Genomic DNA, 24,117 nt, shown 5'->3' on the forward strand with positions numbered 1-24,117 from the left:
GACCGAGAGCACTAGGAGATGATGTCTCTCTCTTTGAAGGCCTGTGACCGGTGGTGTGACTCAGAAATTGGTGCTGGGTCCATTGTTGTCTATCATCTCTAATAACAATCTGGATGATTATGTGGAAAATTAGGTCAGCAAGTATGCAAATGACATTAAGATTCAGGGTGTGGTGGTCACCAAGGAAGGCCTTCAAAGCTTGCAGTGGGATCTGGACCAGCTGGAAAAATGTTCTGCAAAATGGCAGATGGAATTTAATGTGGACAAATGTGAGATGTTTTGGGAAAAGAAACCAAGGTAGGACTTGCACGGCAAACAGTGGAATATGATAGAACAGATGGCTCTGGGAATACATACTGTACATCACACATGTCAAACTCTGGCCCGCGGGCCAAATTTGGCCCGCAATATAATTATATTTTGCCCGCAAGATCATTTCAAAAATGTATTAGAGGTGGCCTCTAATACAACAAATACAACAAATCCCAGAATGCATTGGTGTCAGCCTGCTAATCGCCCCCACCTCCTCTGTTTACATTGCAGGGTCTCACCGTGGACTTTGGTTTTGGGGCCTGGCCGGTGTCAGGGGAAGCCAAGGCCGCTTCCCAGCGCCCAGAACCGGAGGCCTCGGGCCTGACCTCGCCAGGTCCGTTGCCCACTCCCCCTCCCTGCCGCAGGCCGATCCGCGACTCACGGTGACGGGGCCGCTGATCCGTCGAGATGCCGCCCTGCAGCGAGAGCCGATGCCCCCGCACTGTCGTTGTCCAACCCGATCGCCCGCAAACCCCACCCTCCCGCACACAGGCCTGAGTAAGTATTATGAACTTTAATCTCAAGGTAAAACGATCTTCCAATAGTTTCATGTCACAGTGATAAATATATTCCTGGTTAAAAATGGTCCTGCACCTGGATACAAGCTCATTAGGCATAAAACTTGAAAAGTGTGTAAAACAAAAGATATCTGTACCAATGGAAAAAGGGCATGGCAAATAACCCTGCTACAGTTCATGCCCATAATCAGTCACCCATTTGATTGTTTCAGGAATCATGTTATTCTCCCACATTCTCAATAGCCCTCAGATTTTACTATTCGACAGCACACTATCAACATTTGACATATCTTCTATAGAGAAATATTATTTATTGAATATTTTATTTCTCATTTGTTAATACTTCTGGAAAGAGTTTATCCAAAACTATTATTAAACATTTATTTTAATAAGAAAAAGTTTAACATTACATATGTTGAAAGAAGAGAAAACATGCAGATGTTGTTGAAAATTTTCAATAAATATTTAGTTCGGCCCTCGACTTAGTCCAAGTTTTTAATTTTGGCCCTCCGTGAATTTGAGTTTGACACCCCTGCTGTACATAATTCATTGAAATTGCCATATTGGCCGTCATAAATCAAAGTATTGAGGTTATGAATTGGGTTGTTATATTAAAGTTGTGTAAAACATAGATGAAGCCAAATTTGGAATATTGTGTGCTGTGTTAGTCAGTTAACTGCAACAAAAATATCAATAAGGTTGGAAGATACAGAGAAAATTTACTTGGATGTTGTCAGGACTTGAGCAGAGTTTTTGGGAAAGGTCAAATAGATTACAACTTTACTCTGTGGAGTGTTGGAGAATGAGGGGAGATTTGATAGAGGTATGCAAAAGTATGCAGAAGCATCGACAAAGTACATGCAAACAGGCTTTTTCCACTGCGGTTGGATGAGACATGATTTAAGGACAAGTGAAATGTTTCAGGCAACCATTCACGAACTGCTGGTGAAAGAGGTAGATTCAGGTTTGATTTTAATGTGTAAGATAAATTGGGATATATACATGGATGGGAGTAATATGAGGGGCTATGTTTTGGGTATGTGTTGATTGAACTAGGTGGAAAATATTTCAGCTCAACCTAGATTGGCCAAAGAGCTTGTTTCTGTGCTCGATTGTTTTATGGTTTTATGGTTCTGTGGTTCAAAGTACTCTTAGAATGCATTCAAATTTTCAGTGTTATGGATCGATCATGTGTTGCACCTTCACTTTAAGTGCCATTCAATCTATTGACAAGAGTGCAAATAATAATTGCATATAATTTAAGCAATAAATTTCAAAGTTCAGGTTAAGGAATATGGAAATTAGGTTTGATCAATTGTAAAATTGCAGCTGGAAACAGTGCGTTGTAGATTTTGAGCATAACGTGATGGCCTCATTCAAACCTTCAGTCAAATGCATTGACGATTTTGCTGAAAGGCAAAGAGGAATTTTTCAGGATGATATTTTGATCTAGATGGTAGAAACTCCCTTAATTGTTTTGCAGTACTTATCTGTTGAATGAAAAATTACTTCTCCAATGAAGCTGGGGGTGTTCGTTATTGTTCCTGAAATAATATTGACAAATATGACCTACCGTTTCTTGACTTCATCTCAAGATGTCATTCAGAAAATGTGCAGAAATTAAATAAATTTCTTGAGCATGTTGAATGGAAGAGGGGAATATTTCAGTTAAAAAATCAATGCTGGAGAAGCTCAGCAGGTCCAACAGTGTACTTTATGTAGCAAAGATACATGACCAATGTATCGGGCTTGAGCCCTTCAAAGTATGAGCAAAATGTAGGCAGCTGCCCAAACAAAACGTTTCAATGCAGTTTTAATTTTAGTGTGATCTATTTTCAATGCGATGATCCCTTGCACTTCCTTAATTGCATACAATAAAGATGTGTTGGTGTGTCCAGTCAGAGTCGTGGAACGGTTTCGTGATCTTCAACCAGAGGAACTCTCAGACTTGTTTCAGACAACCCAACAAGTGGCGAAGGTTGTGGAGCAACATTTCAAAGGAACGTCTTTGACCATTGCCATTCAGGTTTGTGATTTCCTTTCATAAATAGTGACTGGAAACATACTAATTCGGTATCATAAATGAAGTACTGTACTTCAAATGACCACAGCATTGAGAATATGGAGCCCATGCTTTTCTGTGAATATTTAATACCTATCTTTTAAAATTTATTTTCTCTTTTTTTATTCAATTGTCTTCCATTGTTACTGTTTTCTTTTAATTGTTTTGTAATTTTTTTTACAAAATACCTGTTCAGCAGCGGCAAGTAAGAATTTCAGTGCATATGTATATAGTTGAATGGAGAGAGATTGGACAGATTGGGTCTTTATTCTTTGGAGCGTAGAAGGTTAAGAGGGGATTTGATAGAAGTATTTAAGATTATGAAAGGGATAGACAGAATGGATGTGGATAGACTATTTCCGTTAAGAGGAGGAAAGATTAAAACAAGAGGACATGAGTTAAGAATTAAGGGGCAGAGGTTTAGAGGTAACATGAGGGGGAACTTCTTTACTCAGAGAGTGGTAGCCGTGTGGAATGATCTTCCGGGAGAAATAGTGGCGGCGGAGTCAATTGTATTATTTAAGAAAAGGTTGGACAGGTATATGGATGAGAAGAAGATGGAGGGTTATGGGCATTGTGCAGGGAGGTGGGACTAGAAAGGGGTGTTTGGTTCGGTGCGGACTAGAAGGGCCTAATGGCCTGTTTCCGTGCTGTAATTGTTGTTATGTTATGTTATGATATGACAATAAACTCATTTTCATCACGATTATCATTCTACCAGCTATGTCCAGTGGATAGATTGAATGACTTTGCCTACAGCATCTCTCCAGTCGCTTCTAGTGGCTGAGCTCTGGGTAGTCTTTTGTTCAATGTCAATGTGTTAAGAATAATCTTTGTATATAAGTACTGAAAATGGAAGCCATTTCTGAACATACGGACAGGTATTGGTAAATTCTGGTGTTATACTGAATATTAAATTCATTATTCAATGGAAGAAAAAACAATTTGTTGAAAGATAAAGGCAGATTGGCAAAGAAAAAAGAAGCAGCTAAGTATCTACAGCTCTTTTTTTTCCAATTTTTGACTGTTCTACTTTTCTTTTTCATTATTTGCCAATGAAAGGCACTTGTGCATTTTACGGCTTTCTTTGGTCCACAGCCATTTTTATTTATTGCCAGGAATAAAATAACACCATCTACAAATAACACCACCTACAAATATTGCCGACAATATCACGGTAGTGGGTTGTATAAAGGAAGGTGATGAGTCAGCATACAGGAGGGAGATTGAAAACTTGGTTGAATGGGGCACCAACAGCAATCTTGCACTCAATGTCACTAAAATTAAGGAGCTGATTGTTGACTTCAGAAAGCCAGAGATATGTAATGCAATGATCATTGGGGAATCGGAGGTGGAGAGGGTGAGCAAATTGGGAGGCACTATCTTGGAGGAGCTTTTCTGGACCCAACACATCAATGGCATTGTAAAGAATGCATGTCAGCACCTCTCTCAGAAGTTGTGGAAGTTTGGTATGACACCTGAAACCTTGGAAATTTCTACAGAGGTGTGGTGGAAAGTGTACAATCTGGCTGCATCACGGTCTGGTTTGGGAACACCAATACCCCGGAGCGCAAAGCCCTCCACAAGGTAGTGGAGACAGCCCAGGACATCAAAGGCAAAAACCCTCCCCACTATTGAGTACATCTACAGGGAACGCTGTCTTCCGAGGACAGCAGCAATCATCAAAGACCCACACCATCCAGCACATGCTCTGTTCTCACTGCTGCCATCAGGAAAGAGGTATAGGTGCCACATTACTCACACCACCAGGTTCAGGAACCCCTCCACCGTCAGACACCTCAGTGACAAACTTAATCAGAGACTCATTTAAGGACTCCTTACTTGTGCACTTTATTGATTTTCTTTTTGTTCTCTCTGTATTGCACGGTTTGTTTACATTCATTATCTGTTTACAATTCTTTATTTGTTTACATGTTTACACTGTGTACAGTTTATTTTTGCACTACCAATTAATGGTAATTCTACCACGCCCACAGGAAAAAGAATCTCAGAGTTGTATGTGATGTCATGTATGCACTCTGACAATAGATCTAAAATCTGAAAATCCCGCAGATACTGCTAAAATAAAGCCAAAATCAAGTAAGAATCCCGGAAGATCCTTAGCTGGCTTCTAACTTGGTCTCTTACCTTCTCCCCCCCCTTATACCATCTCCCTTCTCCATAATCAGTCTTGATGGAGGGTTTGAACCTGAAACATTAATACTTTCTGCCAGCGCCATAGAAGCTGTTCAACTCCTGAATTCCTTTCTCAGATTGTTTTTTGCTCCCTTTTGCGCTGTTCTGTTATATTCTAATCTCCCATTCAGTGTCTATTCTCTTTCCCTCTCCACATCATTAACATCCGTGTCCATTTTTATTTGCTCAACTAACAAGCTATTTAATCCCTCTCTGAAGTCTAATGTTTTCCTCCTCTCTGTCAACCAAAAGCCAAATTTTTGTATCATTCATTATCCTCTTCATTTTACCCCTTCAGATGAAACTGCGCTCCAGGGTAAAACTGCAAGCCTATTGAGCCTCGCCTTATAATTCAAGCCATCCAGTCCCCGTAACCTTCTCATGAATCTTTTCTCCGCTCTTTCCAGCTTAATGATATCTTTCCCTTAGCTGAGAGATTAAAACTGAGCCCAATACGTCCAAGTGCGTCTCACCAATGTTTTGTACAATTGTAACATGATGTGCCTTCTTTACCACCATCAGCACTTTCATGGAACTATGTACCGGAACCCCAAGTCTTGTTGTTCTACAACACTCTTCTGGGCCCTCTCATTCAACTTGTAAGTCCTGTTCTGATTTAACCAACTCAAGTTTAGAACCTCGCGCTTGTCCAAATTAAGTCCCAACTGCTTTTCCTTGATCCTCCTTCCCAGCTCATCTTGATCCTGTTGTAATCTTAAAGTGGTTTCACGTCGAGTCTCCGTCTAGAGGCTGGCTAAATTCGCAGAGAAAAATCTGGACTTACCCTTTCATGGAGCAGCCTTAAAAGACTGTTCTTGCACCGCTTTCATGAAGAGCGCCGCCCCGTCGTGTCCTCCGGAGCCGAATGGGGCCGTGGTGCCATCTTCCAAGTTGATGTTATTTACACGGGCCGAGTGCAGAAAGAGCCCCCGAGTGGAGAATGGCGGCCTCCGAGCAGGCAGGAACGTTGATTGGGATGTTTGCAGCCAGTCTTAGTGTCCAGGCAGAGATGCTTCCCTGCCATGCACGCTGTTGGCATTTTAAAAATCCTGCTTCTGCGTCTCAGGCTGACTATGTCACCGAGATGTCATCAGCCTGCTGCTTGCAGCAGCAGTACATTCATGATGTGTGGTGGAGTGCTGCACTCCGCCGCTGACATTACCTCGGAGAGCGATTGGTCGGCTCCTTGGAGCCAGTCAGGGAGCATTCATGAAGGTAAAGCCCTTTAGATAACCATCTTCTCTAGTCACAAGACCATTCATTTTGGTGTCATCTTCAAACTTACTAACCATATAAACTACATTGGCATCCAACTCCTTTATATTAATGACAAACAGTACCCATCCCTGTGGTATTCTACTGGTCCATTCTAAGAAACACTGCCCTCTGTCCACTGCCATCAACCCAATTCTGTATCCAATTGGCCAGCTGAAATGGATCTTGCATGATCTGATTTTCCAAATCAGCCTACTATGTGGTAACTTGTCAAAGACCTGGATGTTACAATGAATTATTGGGCAGAGCAAGAGATCAAATCCCTGGAATCTGGAAAAACCTCACAAAGATAAGCATATACAGAGCCATTTTTCATACCCACACTCCTGTTCGGCTCCGAATCATGGGTCCTCTACCGGCATCACCTACGGCTCCTAGAACGCTTCCACCAGCGTTGTCTCCGCTCCATCCTCAACATTCATTGGAGTGCTTTCATCCCTAACGTCGAAGTACTCGAGATGGCAGAGGTCGACAGCATCGAGTCCACGCTGCTGAAGATCCAGCTGCGCTGGGTGGGTCACATCTCCAGAATGGAGGACCATCGCCTTCCCAAGATCATGTTATATGGCGAGCTCTCCACTGGCCACCGTGACAGAGGTGCACCAAAGAAAAGGTACAAGGACTGCCTAAAGAAATCTCTTGGTGCCTGCCACATTGACCACCGCCAGTGGGCTGATATCGCCTCAAACCGTGCATCTTGGCGCCTCACAATTTGGCAGGCAGCAACCTCCTTTGAAGAAGACCGCAGAGCCCACCTCACTGACAAAAGGCAAAGGAGGAAAAACCCAACACCCAACCCCAACCAACCAATTTTCCCCTGCAACCGCTGCAACCGTGTCTGCCTGTCCCGCATCGGACTTGTCAGCCACAAACGAGCCTGCAGCTGACGTGGACATTTACCCCCTCCATAAATCTTCGTCCGTGAAGCCAAGCCAAAGAAACATATGTGACATCGCACACAGCCATGAGATTCTTTTTCCCATGGGCTTGGCAGAATTTACCACTTATTGGTAGTGCAAAAAAAATTATACTTAATGGACACGTGAAAAAAAAGAAATGTAAACTAACTGCAATACAGAGAGAGAAAAGAAATCAATCAAGTGTAAAAGTGGAGCCTTAGTCCCTGATTGAGTTTGTTGTGCAGGAGTCTGATGGTAGAGGGATAGCAGCTGTTCCTGAACCTGGAGGTACAAGTCTTGTGGCACTTCTACCTCTTTCCTGATGGCAGCAGCGAGAACAGAGTGCTGCAATACTCAGTGTGGAAGTTGTGGATATGCTTGTGTATCCACTGCTTCTTATTCATGGCTGTTTATGAATCTGAGACCCATCTCATGATTTGGCTCAATAATAGATAATAACTATGTGGAAAGAGAAGGTGCGAGGAGGATACACGCAGTTTGCAAAATGATGCAGACAGTTAAGTTGGTGAGGAAGAAAGAGGCAGGTGACGTTTAATCAAAAAATAATTGAACATTTTTTATGGAAGGAAAACAGTTATTTAGGTGGTGATAAACTTGTGAACATTGGTGTGCAGTGATGTCGACGTTCTGGAGGCAGTGCAGTAGAGATTCACTGGTTTTGAATCCTGAATGTGGAGTTTTCCCATGGGGAACTATCAAGCAAAATGAATCTATACTCAATGGAGTTCAGGAGCATGACGTGCAATTTCTCCGAACAATATATAAAATTCTGAGACGAACACAAAGATGCTGAGAAGTTATTTTCTGTGACTGGAGGGTTGAAAACGAGAAGGTGAGGGTACATTATCTCTGGATAGTTCTGTCCCCAGAGGTATGTGAACGTTTGGGAGTTCTCCACCAGAGTGGGTACACCGTGGTTGAATAGCAATGAATATATTCAATGTTGATATTGAATCCTTTTGTGTTTAAGAGATATGAAGATGAGGTGCAGATGTGGATTAAAAGTAAAGGATTTGCCTTGAAATTATTGAATAGCAGAGCAGCCTCAAGGAGGCTTATATGACCCCTGTTGCTACTGTTTTTTTAATTTTCTAATGCCTGGAAGTCATTTATAGCCTTGTGATCTGGCTGAAATATTGTGAACAATTTTTAATGAGATCTTTAATTAGATCCTTGTCTGGAGCCTCATATTTCCAGCATTTCTGAGTTTTCTGATTTCAACTTATTCAATTTTACCCTGTAAAAATCCAAACCAATGGATCATTGTCAAACACCTGTTCTTGAAAAGCAACGAGAAATGATATTTAAAAAAAAAAATCCGTACATTGTCACAACAGACTACAGATGAATTAAGCAATTTAACAGAATTGTGCTTATTTCATTGAGGTATTTAATCTACCATGGAAAGCTCTACCTCATCACATTTCAAAGAGCTTTGTAGAGATTCATTTTCACAACTTTGTGAAGACAAAAAATGTTTTCCAAAATAGAATTATTGCTCAGCTCACACACAAAACTGATTCCTATTACATACTTCGACAGCTTCAACTGTTTCTTGACTGTCACCAGATTATTGTAAACCATTAATTCTTCATTTTATCTCTTCTTCCTTCCTGTAGGATGGTCCTGAGGCTGGGCAGACCGTGAAAGTGAGTAATTTTCAATATTACCTCAGACTGTGCTCCTAAAGGTATGATTCATGATTCCTTTGTTGGAACCAGGGCTTTATAATCTGAGTTATGTCCATTCAGTTACATAACTGTCATATTATCATTTTTTTTAAATTGCTTCAGCATTAGAATGCTGTTTATTATCCTTACAGTGAAATTTGATTCAATGTTTACTCAGGTGTTCTTCAGGAAATAAATTGGAAACTAAATTAGGAACTGGGTGATTAACCCATGTCCATTTTCACTCGCTAATGACTGAACCTATCTGCCCAGAGCCAGCACCAACCATCCTACTCAGTGGTCACACTCATAAGTAAGGGGGACAAAATCATAATGTGCAAGCATCAGTTAGCTTCCCTTCTCTTAAAGGAGAAGAGCATGGATTTTAATGCCTGTGCCGGGGACCTTAGTGGAGAAACTGGAAGTAAGAAAGACATTTTTTTAATTGCAAGGGGCAGGCACGTACTCAAATGACAATGTAAGGACATCACCATTAAGGGCACTGACAATTAGGAAGATTCTGTGCTTTAAGAAGTTCAGTGGGGGAAGTGTTCATTTTCACGAGTTCCCAAAACAGTAGCATTGGGCACCACACACTTTGCCGTGTTCTGTAGAAGTCCTTTGAGATCAAGGATAACCTCCACTCCAGCTTTTGGGTTCTGAGGTGTCGATGGAGACCATCGTGGCATTCTGACCGACTGAAGTGACAGGAGGTGGCTGATGGAGCACGTGTGTGGGTGGTTTGTGAGGTTCTTGACTCCTTCCAACAGCTTCCTAAGGCATCTGTATGCTTCAGATTTGTGGCTTTGAAGTTGCCAATACAATTCCACATCCTCCTCCTCTTTGAGTAGTGATGGACCAGAGGTTCTCAGGAATCAGTGGGGAGGATGCGCGTCCTTGAAGCTTTGGTTCTGTCTTCCTGGTAATCTTTTCCCTTGATGGAGCTCAGAATCGTGTGTCCTTTTTGGGTCTGGTGCCTGGTATATGAATGACATGCCCTGTTCAATGAGCTGACTGTTTTTAATTGGTGCTGTTAGCCTGGAAAAGGTCCACTGCTATTGGTTATTCATTATTCCAGTAAATTGGAGTTTGCAGTGACAGCATTGGTGGTATTTTTCCAATGTCTTGAGATGTTCCAGGTCTCGAAGTATAAAGGATGGCCGATAATACTGCAACCAAGTAGAACTTGTTTTATGCTGGGCCTTGACCTTCAGGGTCTTTTCCTCAATCAACAAGGCTGATCCTGGTACATTGAAAGCGGTGTTGAATTTCATCATTGAAGTGTGCTCTGGCTAGAAGTTAATTCCAGAGGTCTGGTAAGTCACCCTAATTTTCCAAGCCCTCCTTTATTAAATGGAACGCAGGGTGATGCTGTGGGCTCAGGTTGATAGACAACCTTGATCTCATGGAGTAAAATATGAAAGTCTGCAGACACCGTGATTGAAGTAAAAACACAATGCTGGAGAAACTCAGCAGGTGAAACAGGGTCCTTTATGTAGCAAAGATAGTTACCTAATCAATGTTTCAGGTTTGAGCCCTTCATGAAGGTATGACAAAATGTAGGCTGGGGCCTGAACAAAATGGTGGAGGGAAGGAGCAGGAGGAGGAGCACAGTCCCACAGGTAGGAGGTAAGAGGTGGATAAGGGAGGGGGGAAGTGAATGGAGAAGGAAGGGGTGGAGAACTGGAGGTAAGAAACAGAAGGAGTGGGAAGGGAGGGAGATTGGAGAGCAGGTTAGCAGAAGCCAGAAAATTCAATGTTCAAGCCAGCTGGCTGGAGAGCGCCCAGACGCAAAATTAAGTGTTGCTCCTCCAACTTACAGGTGGTCTTGGCATGACAGTGCATGAATACGTGGACAGACATGTAAAAATGGGAGTAGGGTGCAGGATTGAAATTGTTGGCCACTGGGAGATCCCCATCACTGATGCAGACAGGACGAATGTGCTCAGCGAAGCGATCTCCCAGTCTGCGTCCATTCTCTCTGATGTAGAGAAGGCCACAACAGGAACAGCAGATGTCTCCCGCAGTCAAACAAGTGAAGCAACACTTAATTTTCGGTCTGGACACTCTCTAGGCAGATGGCATTAACATAGACTTCTTCAATTTCAGCTAGTGTACTCCCCATTCTTCCTCCCTCTTCTCCATCCATGTCTTTCCTCCACCTCTCCACCCTCTTCCTTCTCCATTCACGGAGCCATCCCCCCCTTTCACTTGTTTGCTGGTCTGCCCTCCCTCCCTATCCAGCCTCCTGCCTGTGGGACTGTGCTCCTCCCACTCCCGCTTTGTTCAGGTGCCTGCCCACATTTTGTCATACTCGTGAAGAACTCAAAGCCTGAAATGTTGGTTATGTTTCTTTGCTACATAAAGTACACGGTTTCACCTGCTGAGTTTCTCCAGCATTCTGTTTTTTACTTGATCTCATGGATCTTGACCCTTAGCCTCATCTTCTTGTATCGTTCAGTAAATATGTCCGTTGTCTCTTGAAGCTTGGCCAAAACACGTGCACATAAGCTTGCATCCTCTGCCTATTACGTCTCGGTTATTAATGTTCAAGTGATTTTGGTTCTCGAGTTTAATCATGGCAGGTTTAGTAGTTTCTCTTTGGTTCTGAAATTTAGCTCCCCTCCCATTGCAAGTTGTTGAAGGTGAGGCAAAACGTAGCAATGAGAAAAATTTCGAGGCTTGACAGGAAAAGACTCAGCCTTGTTTGACATCAGTCTTCACGACGTTCGGTTCTGATGTCAACCCATTGGTTGCCTGCTTGCAGGCCATCTTGAAGCAAACCTAAGATGGAGGTGAATTTCTGTGAGCAGCAAAATTTAAGACGAGTGGGCCCATAGTCCCTCCTACCTAATGGAATTAAAGGTTTTAATGAGGTTAAAGAATGTCATGCATTATAGCGGGTGCCCTGCTCCTGATATTTTTCTTGGAGTTGTTGAGCTGTGACGGGTCTAATGTGTCTCTGGATGGATGGAATCCACGTTATGACTGAATGACTACTTTGGGAAGATAACCATAATACCCCCGCAGCATTCTTCATCAATCAAAACTTGTTTTACTTTAGAACAAATACATTTTTGTGGTGCTTTGTGTCCAGATGATTTACCAATAACCTGTTCATCATCTAACACACTGAGCATCTATCACTGAGCCGAAAAAGTGAAGTGAAATTCTCTCCCCTGTGCAAAGAGATCGACATAAAGTGCAATCAGTCTGCTGCTTCAGCTGATTATGTTCAGCTAAAATGTGGTCATATCACTTGGCAGATTCTAGAACTATTGAAAATAAGCCATGAAATTCACAGCAAATGCTGCAGATCTGGTGGAACGATCACTGAGCTGAAAAGCACTTTGTTTTATGACGTGCGTCCATGACGCCTTGGCAACAATATTTTTTCCCTCTCCCTTCGAGGCAACTACAAAGTAAAAACAAAATGCTGGAGAAACCAAGCAGGTCAAGCAGTGTACTTAATATAGCAAAGGTAAAGATAGCTAACCAACATTTTGGGCAAACTCTTCATCAAGGTAGCTATGAATGTTATTTCAGAAAGTAGGGCCTGTACCTATTCCTTCAATTGCATCACCAGATCATTTAATTCTTATCCTCCATCCAGGCTGCTTCAATATTTGGCCCTTTTATGCAATGAAAAAGCCTGACTGTAAAGGCGGAGATTCTCGGCCTTGATGATGGGAGACTTACCTTGAATGCGCCGTGGCCGGCTCCAAGGCGCCAACTGCGACCCCTCTCGGAGAAGGGTAATCGGCAGAGCGCGGCTGGTCAGAGGTGGGCTGATGGCGTCGCAGTGACGTCGCCAGCTTGAGACACAGGAGTGGAGCATGAATGGCCTCACTGAGGATGTGCTGGATCTCTGCCTGGATACTAAGACTGGCTGAAAACATCACAAGTATCTGTTTTGTCTTCTCCGGGGTCACCATGATCCACTATAGGGCTCTTCCCTCGTCGGCGCATCTGAATGGCATCAACTCGGTGGGCCATGCTACGGCACCAGTCGGCCCCCCCACTCCCCCCACCTTCATCAGCTCCGGAGGGTGCTACTCAACGTGAAAGTGATGAAGGAGCAGTCTTTTAGGGCTGCTCCATGAAAGGTAAGTTTATGTTTTCCCTCTGCGCTTGTAGCAGAGATCTGGCATGAAAGGGCCTAATGGCTCTCCAGCTGCCCTGCCTCCTTCTCTTCCTTCTCCTATCAGCCAGCTATCTTTCTTTTCCCTCCTGCCCTCTCTCCCATCACTTAACCTCTTGCTTTCTACCCTCCCACCTATATCCATTCCTTACCTATTACCCTGTCCATACCAACCTCCCCCCGCCCCCCACATTCCCTTTCACCCTTTCTGCCCAACCTCACCTTTTTATTCAGGCATCCGCCAGATTTTCAGGACTTCTGAGGAAGGGCTCAGGACTGAAACGTTGTAGCATGAATCAAAGCTCTCATGACTACAGCGAGAACAAACACTTTTATTAGCTTATAACTAAGGGTAGGGTCCACAGTAGTCTTTGGAATGGTTCTGGGATTAGGCAGGACACCAGTGTTACATGTGAGCAGATGGGGGTGGAGCCAGGAGGCAGGGCCAACCATCAGCACACCACTCTACCACTGCAAACATGGACTGTTACTTTCTGTAAATGCTACCATGACCTGCTGAGTTTCTCCAGCACTTTGCATACTGCACTAGGCCACAACATCTGCCGATGTTCTTGTTTACCACCAAATCTCATGTTCATTTCTTTCCTCATTTACCAGTCAAGATGCCCTTCATCTCATCCTGAACATTTAACTTTTCTCTTCTGGAGTGGGTAAAGTGCTGTGGCCAGGTGCATACACCTTGCCTGATTTTCATTTCATTGACTTCATTGTAAAGGAAAATCAGACTGTGCATAAAATGGGAAGAAAATTGGAAAATAAAAATAAAACCTGCTGGAAACTCAGAGTGACAAGACAAAAATCCCTCCCTGGTCGGGCATGGAGAGGGAAATAGAGATGAAGTTTCAGATCAATGGCCGTTCAGAGTTCTCTGGCTCAGTCAGGAATTACCATCTTGGAGCTTCGGGGGTGGGGGGGGGTGGGGGTGTTGGTGGAGGGTAGTTCAAGCAAACAAGGGAATTGAGATCAGCACACCATCTCTGTTTCATGAAATATTTGCATCCAGTGCATTTCCTCTCGAATAGATTGTTGGTGTGGAAAAATGCCCTCATCATGCCAAGTTAAGCACGGATGTTAAAATTACCATTGCCAAAAGCAATGATGTTGCACTTCAGACCATGAATCAGCCTGATCACCCTTGGTTATTTCCATTGTTTTCCAAGGAGAAATCTGAAAGTCAAGAAAGAAGAGAGAGTGCTGGTGTCATTAAGTCCTTGACAATAAAAAACTAGTCATTGTAATATCTTTGGCTTGGCTTCGCGGACGAAGATTTATGGAGGGGGTAAAAGTCTACGTCAGCTGCAGGCTCGTTTGTGGCTGACAAGTCCGATGCGGGACAGGCAGACACGGATGCAGCGGCTGCAGGGGAAAATTGGTTGGTTGGGGTTGGGTGTTGGGTTTTTCCTCCTTTGCCTTTTGTCAGTGAGGTGGGCTCTGCGGTCTTCTTCAAAGGAGGTTGCTGCCCGCCAAACTGTGAGGCGCCAAGATGCACGGTTTGAGGCGATATCAGCCCACTGACGGTGGTCAATGTGGCAGGCACCAAGAGATTTCTTTAGGCAGTCCTTGTACCTTTTCTTTGGTGCACCTCTGTCACGGTGGCCAGTGGAGAGCTCGCCATATAACACGATCTTGGGAAGGCGATGGTCCTCCATTCTGGAGACGTGACCCACCCAGCGCAGCTGGATCTTCAGCAGCGTGGACTTGCTGCTGTCGACCTCTGCCATCTCAAGTACTTTGACATTAGGGATGAAAGCGCTCCAATGGATGTTGAGGATGGAGCGGAGACAACGCTGGTGGAAGCGTTCTAGGAGCCGTAGGTGATGCCAGTAGAGGACCCATGATTCGGAGCCGAACAGGAGTGTGGGTATGACAACAGCTCTGTATACGCTTATCTTTGTGAGGTTTTTCAGTTGGTTGTTTTTCCAGACTCTTTTGTGTAGTCTTCCAAAGGCGCTATTTGCCTTGGCGAGTCTGTTGTCTATCTCATTGTCGATCCTTGCATCTGATGAAATGGTGCAGCCGAGATAGGTAAACTGGTTGACCGTTTTGAGTTTTGTGTGCCCAATGGAGATGTGGGGGGGCTGGTAGTCATGGTGGGGAGCTGGCTGATGGAGGACCTCCGTTTTCTTCAGGCTGACTTCCAGGCCAAACATTTTGGCAGTTTCCGCAAAGCAGGACGTCAAGCGCTGAAGAGCTGGCTCTGAATGGGCAACGACGCCTATCTGGTGTAGGCTTCATGGTCAAGAGCTTCATGCCTCCAAACTCGAAAACCTTCCGACAGGCCTCTCGGACCGAATCATGTCCATGCGACTCTCCCTTCAAAACAAGCGTCGCATCACCCTCATCAGTGTCTATGCTCCAACCCTCCAGGCGGAACCAGCAGAAAAGGACAAGTTCTACACCGACCTGCGCAACCTCATCCAACGCACCCCTACAGCCGACAAGGTTGTCATCCTGGGCGACTTCAACGCTCGTGTCGGCAAAGACTCAGAAACCTGGCCAGGAATCCTGGGCAAGCATGGCGTCGGCAAGTGCAACGACAATGGGCGCCTCCTGTTGGAGCTCTGCGCAGAACAGCGGCTTGTCATTACAAACACCCTTTTTCGGCAGAGGGACAGCCTTAAGACCACCTGGATGCATCCCCGATCCAAACACTGGCACCTCCTGGACTACATCCTGGTGCGAGAAAGTGACAAACGAGATGTGCTCCACACCAGGGTCATGCCTAGCGCGGAATGCCACACTGACCACCGGCTGGTTCGCTGCAAGCTCAACCTTCACTTCAAGCCAAAGCCCAGGAACAGTAAAGCCCCCAGAAAGAGGTTCAATGTTGGAAACCTGCAGTCAGACGAAGCGAGAGGAAACTTCCAGGCAAACCTCAAAGCAAAGCTCGACGACGCAACCCGCCTCACGGACCCGTCCCCTGAAACCCTCTGGGATCAGTTGAAGACTACCATACTGCAATCCACTGAAGAGGTACTGGGCTTCTCCTCCAGGAAAAACAGGGACTGGTTTGACGAAAACAGCCAGGAAATCCAGGAGCTGCTGGCAAAGAAGCGAGCTGCCCACCAGGCTCACCTTACAAAGCCGTCCTGTCCAGAGAAGAAACAAGCCTTCCGTCGCGCATGCAGCCATCTTCAGCGCAAACTCCGGGAGATCCAAAATGAGTGGTGGACTAGCCTCGCCAAACGAACCCAGCTCAGCGCGGACATTGGCGACTTCAGGGGTTTCTACGAGGCTCTAAAGGCTGTGTACGGCCCCTCACCCCAAGTCCAAAGCCCGATGCGCAGCTCAGACGGCAAAGTCCTCCTCAGCGACAAGATCTCCATCCTCAACCGATGGTCAGAACACTTCCAATCACTTTTCAGTGTCAACCGCTCAGTCCAAGATTCCGCCCTGCTCCAGCTCCCTCAACAGCCCCTAAGGCTAGAGCTGGATGAGGTCCTCACCCTGGATGAGACATATAAGGCAATCGAACAACTGAAAAGTGGCAAAGCAGCAGGTATGGATGGAATCCCCCCAGAGGTCTGGAAGGCTGGCGGCAAAACTCTGCATGTCAAACTGCATGAGTTTTTCAAGCTTTGTTGGGACCAAGGAAAACTGCCTCAGGATCTTCGTGATGCCACCATCATCACCCTGTACAAAAACAAAGGCGAGAAATCAGACTGCTCAAACATTGTAATATACATATACGGTAACAACAATCAATTTACTCCTTGCAAGGTCTCACAAACAATGATTCCATGATCACATAATCAGTTTCAGACTTGTTTGTCAACACATTTAAGCCATTTTCTCTGCTATTTTTAAATCTACTTGAGAGAGCAGGCCAAGCCATGGTGTTATGTTTGAATCCTAAGGCAGCATTTCTGATAGTGCTGCATTCTAGATACATTATATTTTACCTGCTCAGCTCCCTGGAGGTATACTATCACCCACAACCTTCTGATGCACAGATGTGATAGCCACTCGCTAACTCAAGGCTGAAATAACATATGATTCAGAAGGCAGCAGCAATCATTACGGATCCACACCATCCAGGGCCCACTCTGTCCTCGTTGCTGCCATCAGGAAAGAGATATAGGTGCCACAAGACTCGCACCACCAGGTTCAAGAACAGCTGCTACCCCCCCCCCCCCCCGCCCCCCCATCAGACTCCTCAACAACAAACTCAACCAGGGACTCATTTAAGGAGTCTTTTGCACTTTTTTTCTCTCTGTATTGCACAGTCTGATTTATAATTCTTTATTTGTTTACATATGTACATTATTTTTTGCATTGCCAATAAGTGGTCATTCTGCCTTACCCACAGGAAAAAGAATCTCAGGGTTGTATGTGATGTCCTGTATGTACTCTGACAATCAATCTGAAATCTGAACTAAATTTTCTGGTAATAGTGTTCATGGCCTTGCTGGTAGTAGCTTCCGATTTGTTTTGGCTACAATCCTGAATTAATTACAATAATTGGCTTGGAAAAGAGTCCTACGGATTTACCTGTAGATGTTCAGGATCTTGGTGATTTCCCGAGTGCGCAGGTTAAAGTTTAAGAATCTCCACAAAATCGAAGATCAATCAGATGAGAATCATTTAAACTGTGATAGTTGGCAGAATGGACAGGAGTAGCAGTGAGATGGGATCTATGATCTGTCCACATTTAACATCTGAATTACAGTGTTTGTCTGTGGGCTGACTTCATAAAGCCATTTCAAAGCCATCTCTATTTCTTAGTCTCTGCCAAATCTTAGAATGAGCCTAATTCAAGCATTCAACAGCTTGATTTCTTGCTTGGTTATCATGATAGTCTTATCCTCCTCAGACTAATATGCTGTTACTGAGCACAATCTTCAAAACATACTTGCACTCGTGAATATATTAGCTTGGTCAATTCTTGGCAATACCAGACTATTGAATATGGTTAAGAGTGTTGATTTGTAATTTGAACTGTTCCCATTTAGATATGTATATTTGTGCTTCTTTTGAATATACTTGACTGCACATCGTACACTTTCCACACGCACACAGAAGTTAAAGGAGGTTGATAGTTAAGCCTCACTTGCTCCTAACATTGGTGGGAGTGGAGCAAAGTGGCTGTTTTGTTTTAGTTCTTTTCAGTTATTTTTAAAAAAACTTTTATGTTGTTATAACTTGAGGTGGTGTATCCTTCAACCAAGGACTGTGAAAGCCACGCTCCTGTCAACGTACAAAAAGTACAACCAAACCACACAGTACAATACACAAAGAATGTATTCAAGTCTCACCAGTGGGAATGAGCAGTATTTAGTGGTGGGTAGACAAGGAGAATCTCATTCAAAGAACTCAGTCAGAAGGTACAATATTTAAGGTATTTTCTTGCATACAAATTTGATAAACATTTCTAAGAACTCATTGCTACAACCTTAAGTTTTACATCTTGCATATCTCCTTTCTAAAGAGAGGGAGATGGTTTGCCGGGACTATCGTTTATTCGCATGTCCTTGTCCTAATTAAGAGATATCCTTCTTGCATGCAAAATTAACACGTCTGGATGTCTATACATAGACATCTTTCTCGGCAGTCTGATTTCTGGTCTTTAATTAACATGTCCAAATGGATGTTTCATTTTAATATTAAGTCATTAAAGTTAACAATAATGAAATTTCTGGCAGAGACAATATTAAATTGGGACTGTGCTGGCATTTGAGTCACTGGGTGAGCTCTATTGCCTTTGACAATTCAAGTAGTGTCTGACAGGTAGTGGAATCAATCACCTCCATTTGGACGGGAAGAGGATTTGTGAATGGGCTGCTTGTTGACAGATCGTTGATCGGTTGTCAGTTGGTACTACTGTGTTAAAGATATTAAGGAAGGCACTAAGGATTCTGGAGCTCGGGGTTTCTGTGATTGATCTGAGATGACTTGGGCAAAAGTGATAATTGATTCTAATTCCCTGCCTGGAATGTTTGCTAGCCCAAAACCTGTTCACTAGAAGCCTGTGACTTTATTTGTGTTACTGAGTAAAATCTGTGCTGGTTTTCTCATAATTGATATTTGTAGCTAGCCACAAACATAAAATTCGACACAGCAATAGTCCTTTGGTATGACATATAGATGCTGATCTTGCGCAGAGTTAGATAGCATTAGGGCTTTTGAACTTGACTGGGATTGCAGTTCCTCACTTGCCAAAAGATGGTGTAATACCTGCACCCACACCTCCTCCTTCACCACGGTCCAAGGTAGAGATGTAATAACTGCACTCACACCTCCTCCCTCACCACGGTCTGAGTTAGAGGTGTAATACCTGCACCCAGAACTTCTCCCTCACCACGGTCCGAGGTAATTCCTGCACCGACACCTCCTCCCTCACCACAGTCCAAAGTGCCAAATAGACCTTTCAGGTGAAGCAGTACTTCACCTGTACTTCCAAATAAATCATTTACTGCATCCGGTGCACCCTCTGTGGTCTTCTCTACATCTGAGAGACCGGTCGCAGATAAGGAGATCGCTTTGCCCAGCACCCCCTTTCTGCCTGCAACAAAAGTGACTTCCCTGTAGTCAACAATTTCAATTCTGAGTCGCACTCTCAAGCTCACATGTCTGTCCATGGCCGTTCACACTAACCCACCCTGACCACCCGCAGGTTGGAGGAACAACACCTCATTTTTCGTCTGGGCATCCTCTAACTCCAGGGCATGAACATTGAGTTCATTGCATTCCACTAATCAGCTTGCCTTGCTCTTTCCCCACCCCCCCCACCACTCCCCCTCTCCCACTTAGTTATTCCAGTTCCTACTTTCCTTTCTCTCTCCACCTAGCCTAGACTCCTCACCCCCTCCACCTATCATCTCACCACCTCCCCTACCCCTTCCCCCTTTTGTTCGGACATTTCTCATTCCCCCACACCTTGATGAAGGGCTCAGGCCTAGAACGTTGGTGATGCTACATAAAGGCACTGTTCGACCTGCTGAGTTTCTCCAGCATTTGTGTTTTTTCCACTTAACCACAGAGTCCACAGAATCCTGTGTTTTACCCTTGATTCTAAATGTTTGTTCACCTCTGCTAAGGTCCACAAACTCAACATTGGCTGAGGATTGAATTGGGAATCTTGCTTTATGAACATGGCATTCCTTATAAATATGACTCATTACAGTTGTTGGTGACTTGATATAAATTTATTTTCCTCCTGATCATGAAGAGGGACGAAGGTTTAATTTATAACCAAGATTGCACATTATTTTTAGCTTCTAATGTACAAAATAACCTTCTGCAACTTAACATGTTAAAAGATATTCTAAGTCATCTACAGAGTGAGACCTTGAGTATCCTTCCTTTCTAAAACTTGAATCTTGTTAAATATATAAATATATTGCTTGAACACATTCTGTTTACACCAGGATTTGAATAAATGGGGAAAGGAAGTTTGCAGAGGGAAACACAAAATTCTGCAGATGCTGTGATTGTAGTAAAAACACACAAAAATGCTGGAGGACATCGGCCAGTCTCTCAGCATACCAGAGTTTCGGGCCTGAGCTCTTCTTCAAGGTGCAGTGGAACCCTGTTGTAACGTGATAGTTTGGGTCCAAACTAATCGCATTGCGAAAAAAAATCGGAGGTATGCTAAATTGGTGTTTCAATAAATCATTGCAGTTACATTTGAAATCAAAACACAAATTAATTTTTAATAAACCGACTGGCCTCACTCCTCGCAGCAGTCCCAAGTCTGTGCACTCACTCCTGGCGCCAGCCAGGACCAATGACTCATCATGTTATATCCGGACTCACGTTAAATTGGGACGCGTTAAATCGGGGTTCCATTGTAAAAGCAAGAAACAGGAAGGTATCTGAATAAAGACTGAAGAATGGCAGGGGACCTACCCCTGTGACCACAAGATGCTCCACTTGCACCCACACCTCCATTCGGGGCTCCTAACAGTCCTTCCAAGTGAAGCAACATTTCACTTGTGAATCTGCAGGGGTCATCAACTGCATCTGGTGCTCCCGTTGTGGTTTCCTGTACATCGAAGAGACTGGGCGCAGATTGGGAGATGGTTATGTTGAGCACCTCGCCTCCATCTGCCACAATAGCATCGACCTCTCATAGCCCACCAGTTCAATTCTCCATCCCATTCCCTTGTTGTTATATCTGTTCATGGTCTCATGCACTGCCAGACTAAGACCACCTGCAAATCGGAGGAACGGCCCCTCATTTTCCATCTGGGCATTTTCCAATCAGATGGCATTAACATCGATCTCCTGTTTCTGTTAAACTACCTCTTCCCCCCACCCCTGCTCTTCTTCCCCCATCACCTTTCCCCAGTTCTGTCTTTTTCTCTCCCTTTTCCCTCTGTCTCCTTTCACAGAGCCAAAATCAATTCTCACCTCTCCTCTCATCATATCCAATTAACACCTTTTGGCCATTCTTCAGTGTTTATTCAGATGCCTTCCTGTTTTTGCTTATACCTTGAAGAAGGGATCAGTCCCGGAATGTTGTTAATATATCTTTACCTCCTATGGATGCTGCGAGACCAGCTGTGTTCTTCCAGCTTTTCTGTGAAGAAAGTTAGCAGATTTGTCAATCTCAATAACAGAGCTCAAGATGTCCATTTTTATTGTGCGGCTTGCTGGGTATTTCGTCTTAGTTTTCTTTCAATTCAGGAAACCTTTTACGCAAAATATTTATTGGTTCCAAAACTGGGATGATCTTCCTTGGTAAAATTTGTCAGCAATCTGAATATATTTGTTATCATGATTTAAATGAGATTAGTGGGAACATATTATACTTGAGCTCCATAAAATGAAATGATTTAAATTATTGAATCTCTTTTTGCTCTGAAGTTATGTTTGGTCAGACTTGTGTTCCCCTGAGTGGCCCAGCCATATAATAAATAAATAAACCTAATGCTGTTATATAACAGTGAGGATTTGCAGGGGAAATCTGCATTTCGATCAGCAAGCAAAATCTAAACCTGACATTTAATAGCTTAGGAGGTTTACGAATTGATTTTCATGGCCTTGTTCCAGCTGGCACCACCTGCTTTATTCTCAGCATAGAGATTGAAATTGGTATTAAATTATTTATATTTCCACTTCAGATGCAATATATCAGATGCAAGGTTAGTGACTGTTAAAACTAGAGACACAGTGATTTTGAGCAGGAATTGGGGTCATTTTGCTTTGATGAGCATGTGTCACTTCACCATGTGCTCCCTTATCACACACACTGGTGTGATTACAAGTTGTTATTTTGCTGGTGTTGATGCCATCTGTCTGGTGTAACTTTTATTTTTTTTGGCAGACAGGTATTTAGTTATTTGGAAGTGTATTACCAGTCAGTGGCTGCACTCGATATGCTTTCCAGACTTGTAAGCATTCATCACTGCTGTTCTCATGGACTATTCATTGATATTTTAAATCAAAAGCTAAAATTATAAATTTTACAAATTACTGAAACATAAACTTTTTAACCAACTCACCGTTAGAGTTAAATGGTGCTTTCTAAAACATAACTCCAGTGATCTGTATTCAGTTCTAACCTGAGGAGCTGTGTGTATGGAGTTGGCACATTTTCCCTGGGACTCTAGGCCTCCTCCACATCAGTGGTTTTCAAACTGCCTTCCACCTTCAGCAATCCCAATGTCATAAGTGCTCTGTGATTGGTAAGGGATTGCTGAAGGTGGTATGTGAGTGGGAAGGGAAGGTTGAGAATCACTGCTGTAGACCCACTCGTTACTGAAACATTTTGCTTGAGAAAAATTGTCATTGGCCCATTTCCTTTGGGGTTATGAAACCGTGCACATAATAAGTCAATGGGGTACGATTAAAATAGTGTTTTTCAAACTTCTTCTTTCCACTCACACACCACCTTAAACAATCCTTTACTAATCACAGAGCACTTACAGGGATTGCTTTTTAAAGTTTGAAAACCACTACTCTACATGCTCTGTTCTCTTTCTACGTTCCAAAGATGCTCAGCAGGCTACTGCAAGTTACCTCTTGGTGTAGAAGGTGGTAAAAGAAGCAAAGAGATGTGAATAGCACATGAGAGAGAGAATAAACTGCAGGCCTTTAGAGGAATGGGGAATGGAACTGAAGGGGTTGCTCTGCTGGACACACAGACGGATCTGTTGGGCCATGAAAGCAAGTAAACTACACTAAACCTAAAAATGCAGGCCCACTCTAGATTTACTGCTGAACAGTAAGAAATTGTTCACCAAAGCTAATTACCTTTTGCTGTTCTCCATACAACTCCGCAATCAACAAGTGGTCAAGGAACTACAAGTGAGTCAATTCACTTTGATTTGTTTCTGAGGTTCCCATACTTTCTGCAGCTGTGATGTTCTCTGGTGAACTAAATTCAAAAGCATATTGGCTTATTTAGATGGAAAGAGATGTTAATTCATTGATGCTACCAATCAATTTGGAAGAAGGGCAGCACACGTAGTACAACACCTTTACAGCGCCAGCGATCGGGACTGGACCTGGATTCGAATCCCGCACTGACTGCAAGGAGTTTGTACATTCACCCCACATCTGCGTGGGTTTTCTCCGGGTGTTCTGGTTTCCTCCGACCAGGGTTGTAGGTTAATGGGGTGTAAATGGACTCGTGGGACAAAATGGCCTGTTACCGTGCTGTATGTCTAAATTTTAAAAAAGAATTGCACAGACAATTTTAGTTCCTTTCCTGTGCTTTGAGATGGAAATGTTTAACTCCAGATAGATGGATTAATATGTTTGCATGATACGTTTCCTCAGAACTAGTGAAATTGAAGATGTGGCAGTTCAGATGTATGATGTTGTGACGGCACGCCATTAAGCAGGCGAACCGGCCCCGGATGTCATGCACGCGGCGGGGCAGCCGGCCAAAATGGCATCGTCAGGGGTTTCTCCCTGACCTCAGCACCAGGCTCAGAAGCCCGCGCTCTGCGGCCCATGTGATGCCCCAGCGACGTCAGGGCCCCCGGCGCGGTTCTCAGCCAGGTCCCGGCTGGGAGCATAAGACCAGCCAGGCAGACCTCAATAAATGAGTTTT

At 43.9% G+C, this 24,117-nt stretch overlaps 1 protein-coding gene across 1 annotated transcript in view; it reads left to right on the forward strand.

Annotated features, from left to right (window-relative positions):
• The window catches only part of LOC138764119 (uncharacterized), a 612,644-nt gene that overhangs the window by 256,227 nt on the left and 332,300 nt on the right, over positions 1–24,117 (forward strand). Inside the window, exons 3-4 of the mRNA XM_069939530.1 lie at positions 2,729–2,856; positions 8,903–8,932. Of these exons, the coding sequence (XP_069795631.1) occupies positions 2,729–2,856; positions 8,903–8,932 (158 nt within the window). The remainder of the gene's footprint in view (positions 1–2,728; positions 2,857–8,902; positions 8,933–24,117) is intronic.

The sequence above is a fragment of the Narcine bancroftii genome, chromosome 5 (genome assembly GCF_036971445.1).
Source record: "Narcine bancroftii isolate sNarBan1 chromosome 5, sNarBan1.hap1, whole genome shotgun sequence".
Taxonomy (NCBI): domain Eukaryota; kingdom Metazoa; phylum Chordata; class Chondrichthyes; order Torpediniformes; family Narcinidae; genus Narcine; species Narcine bancroftii.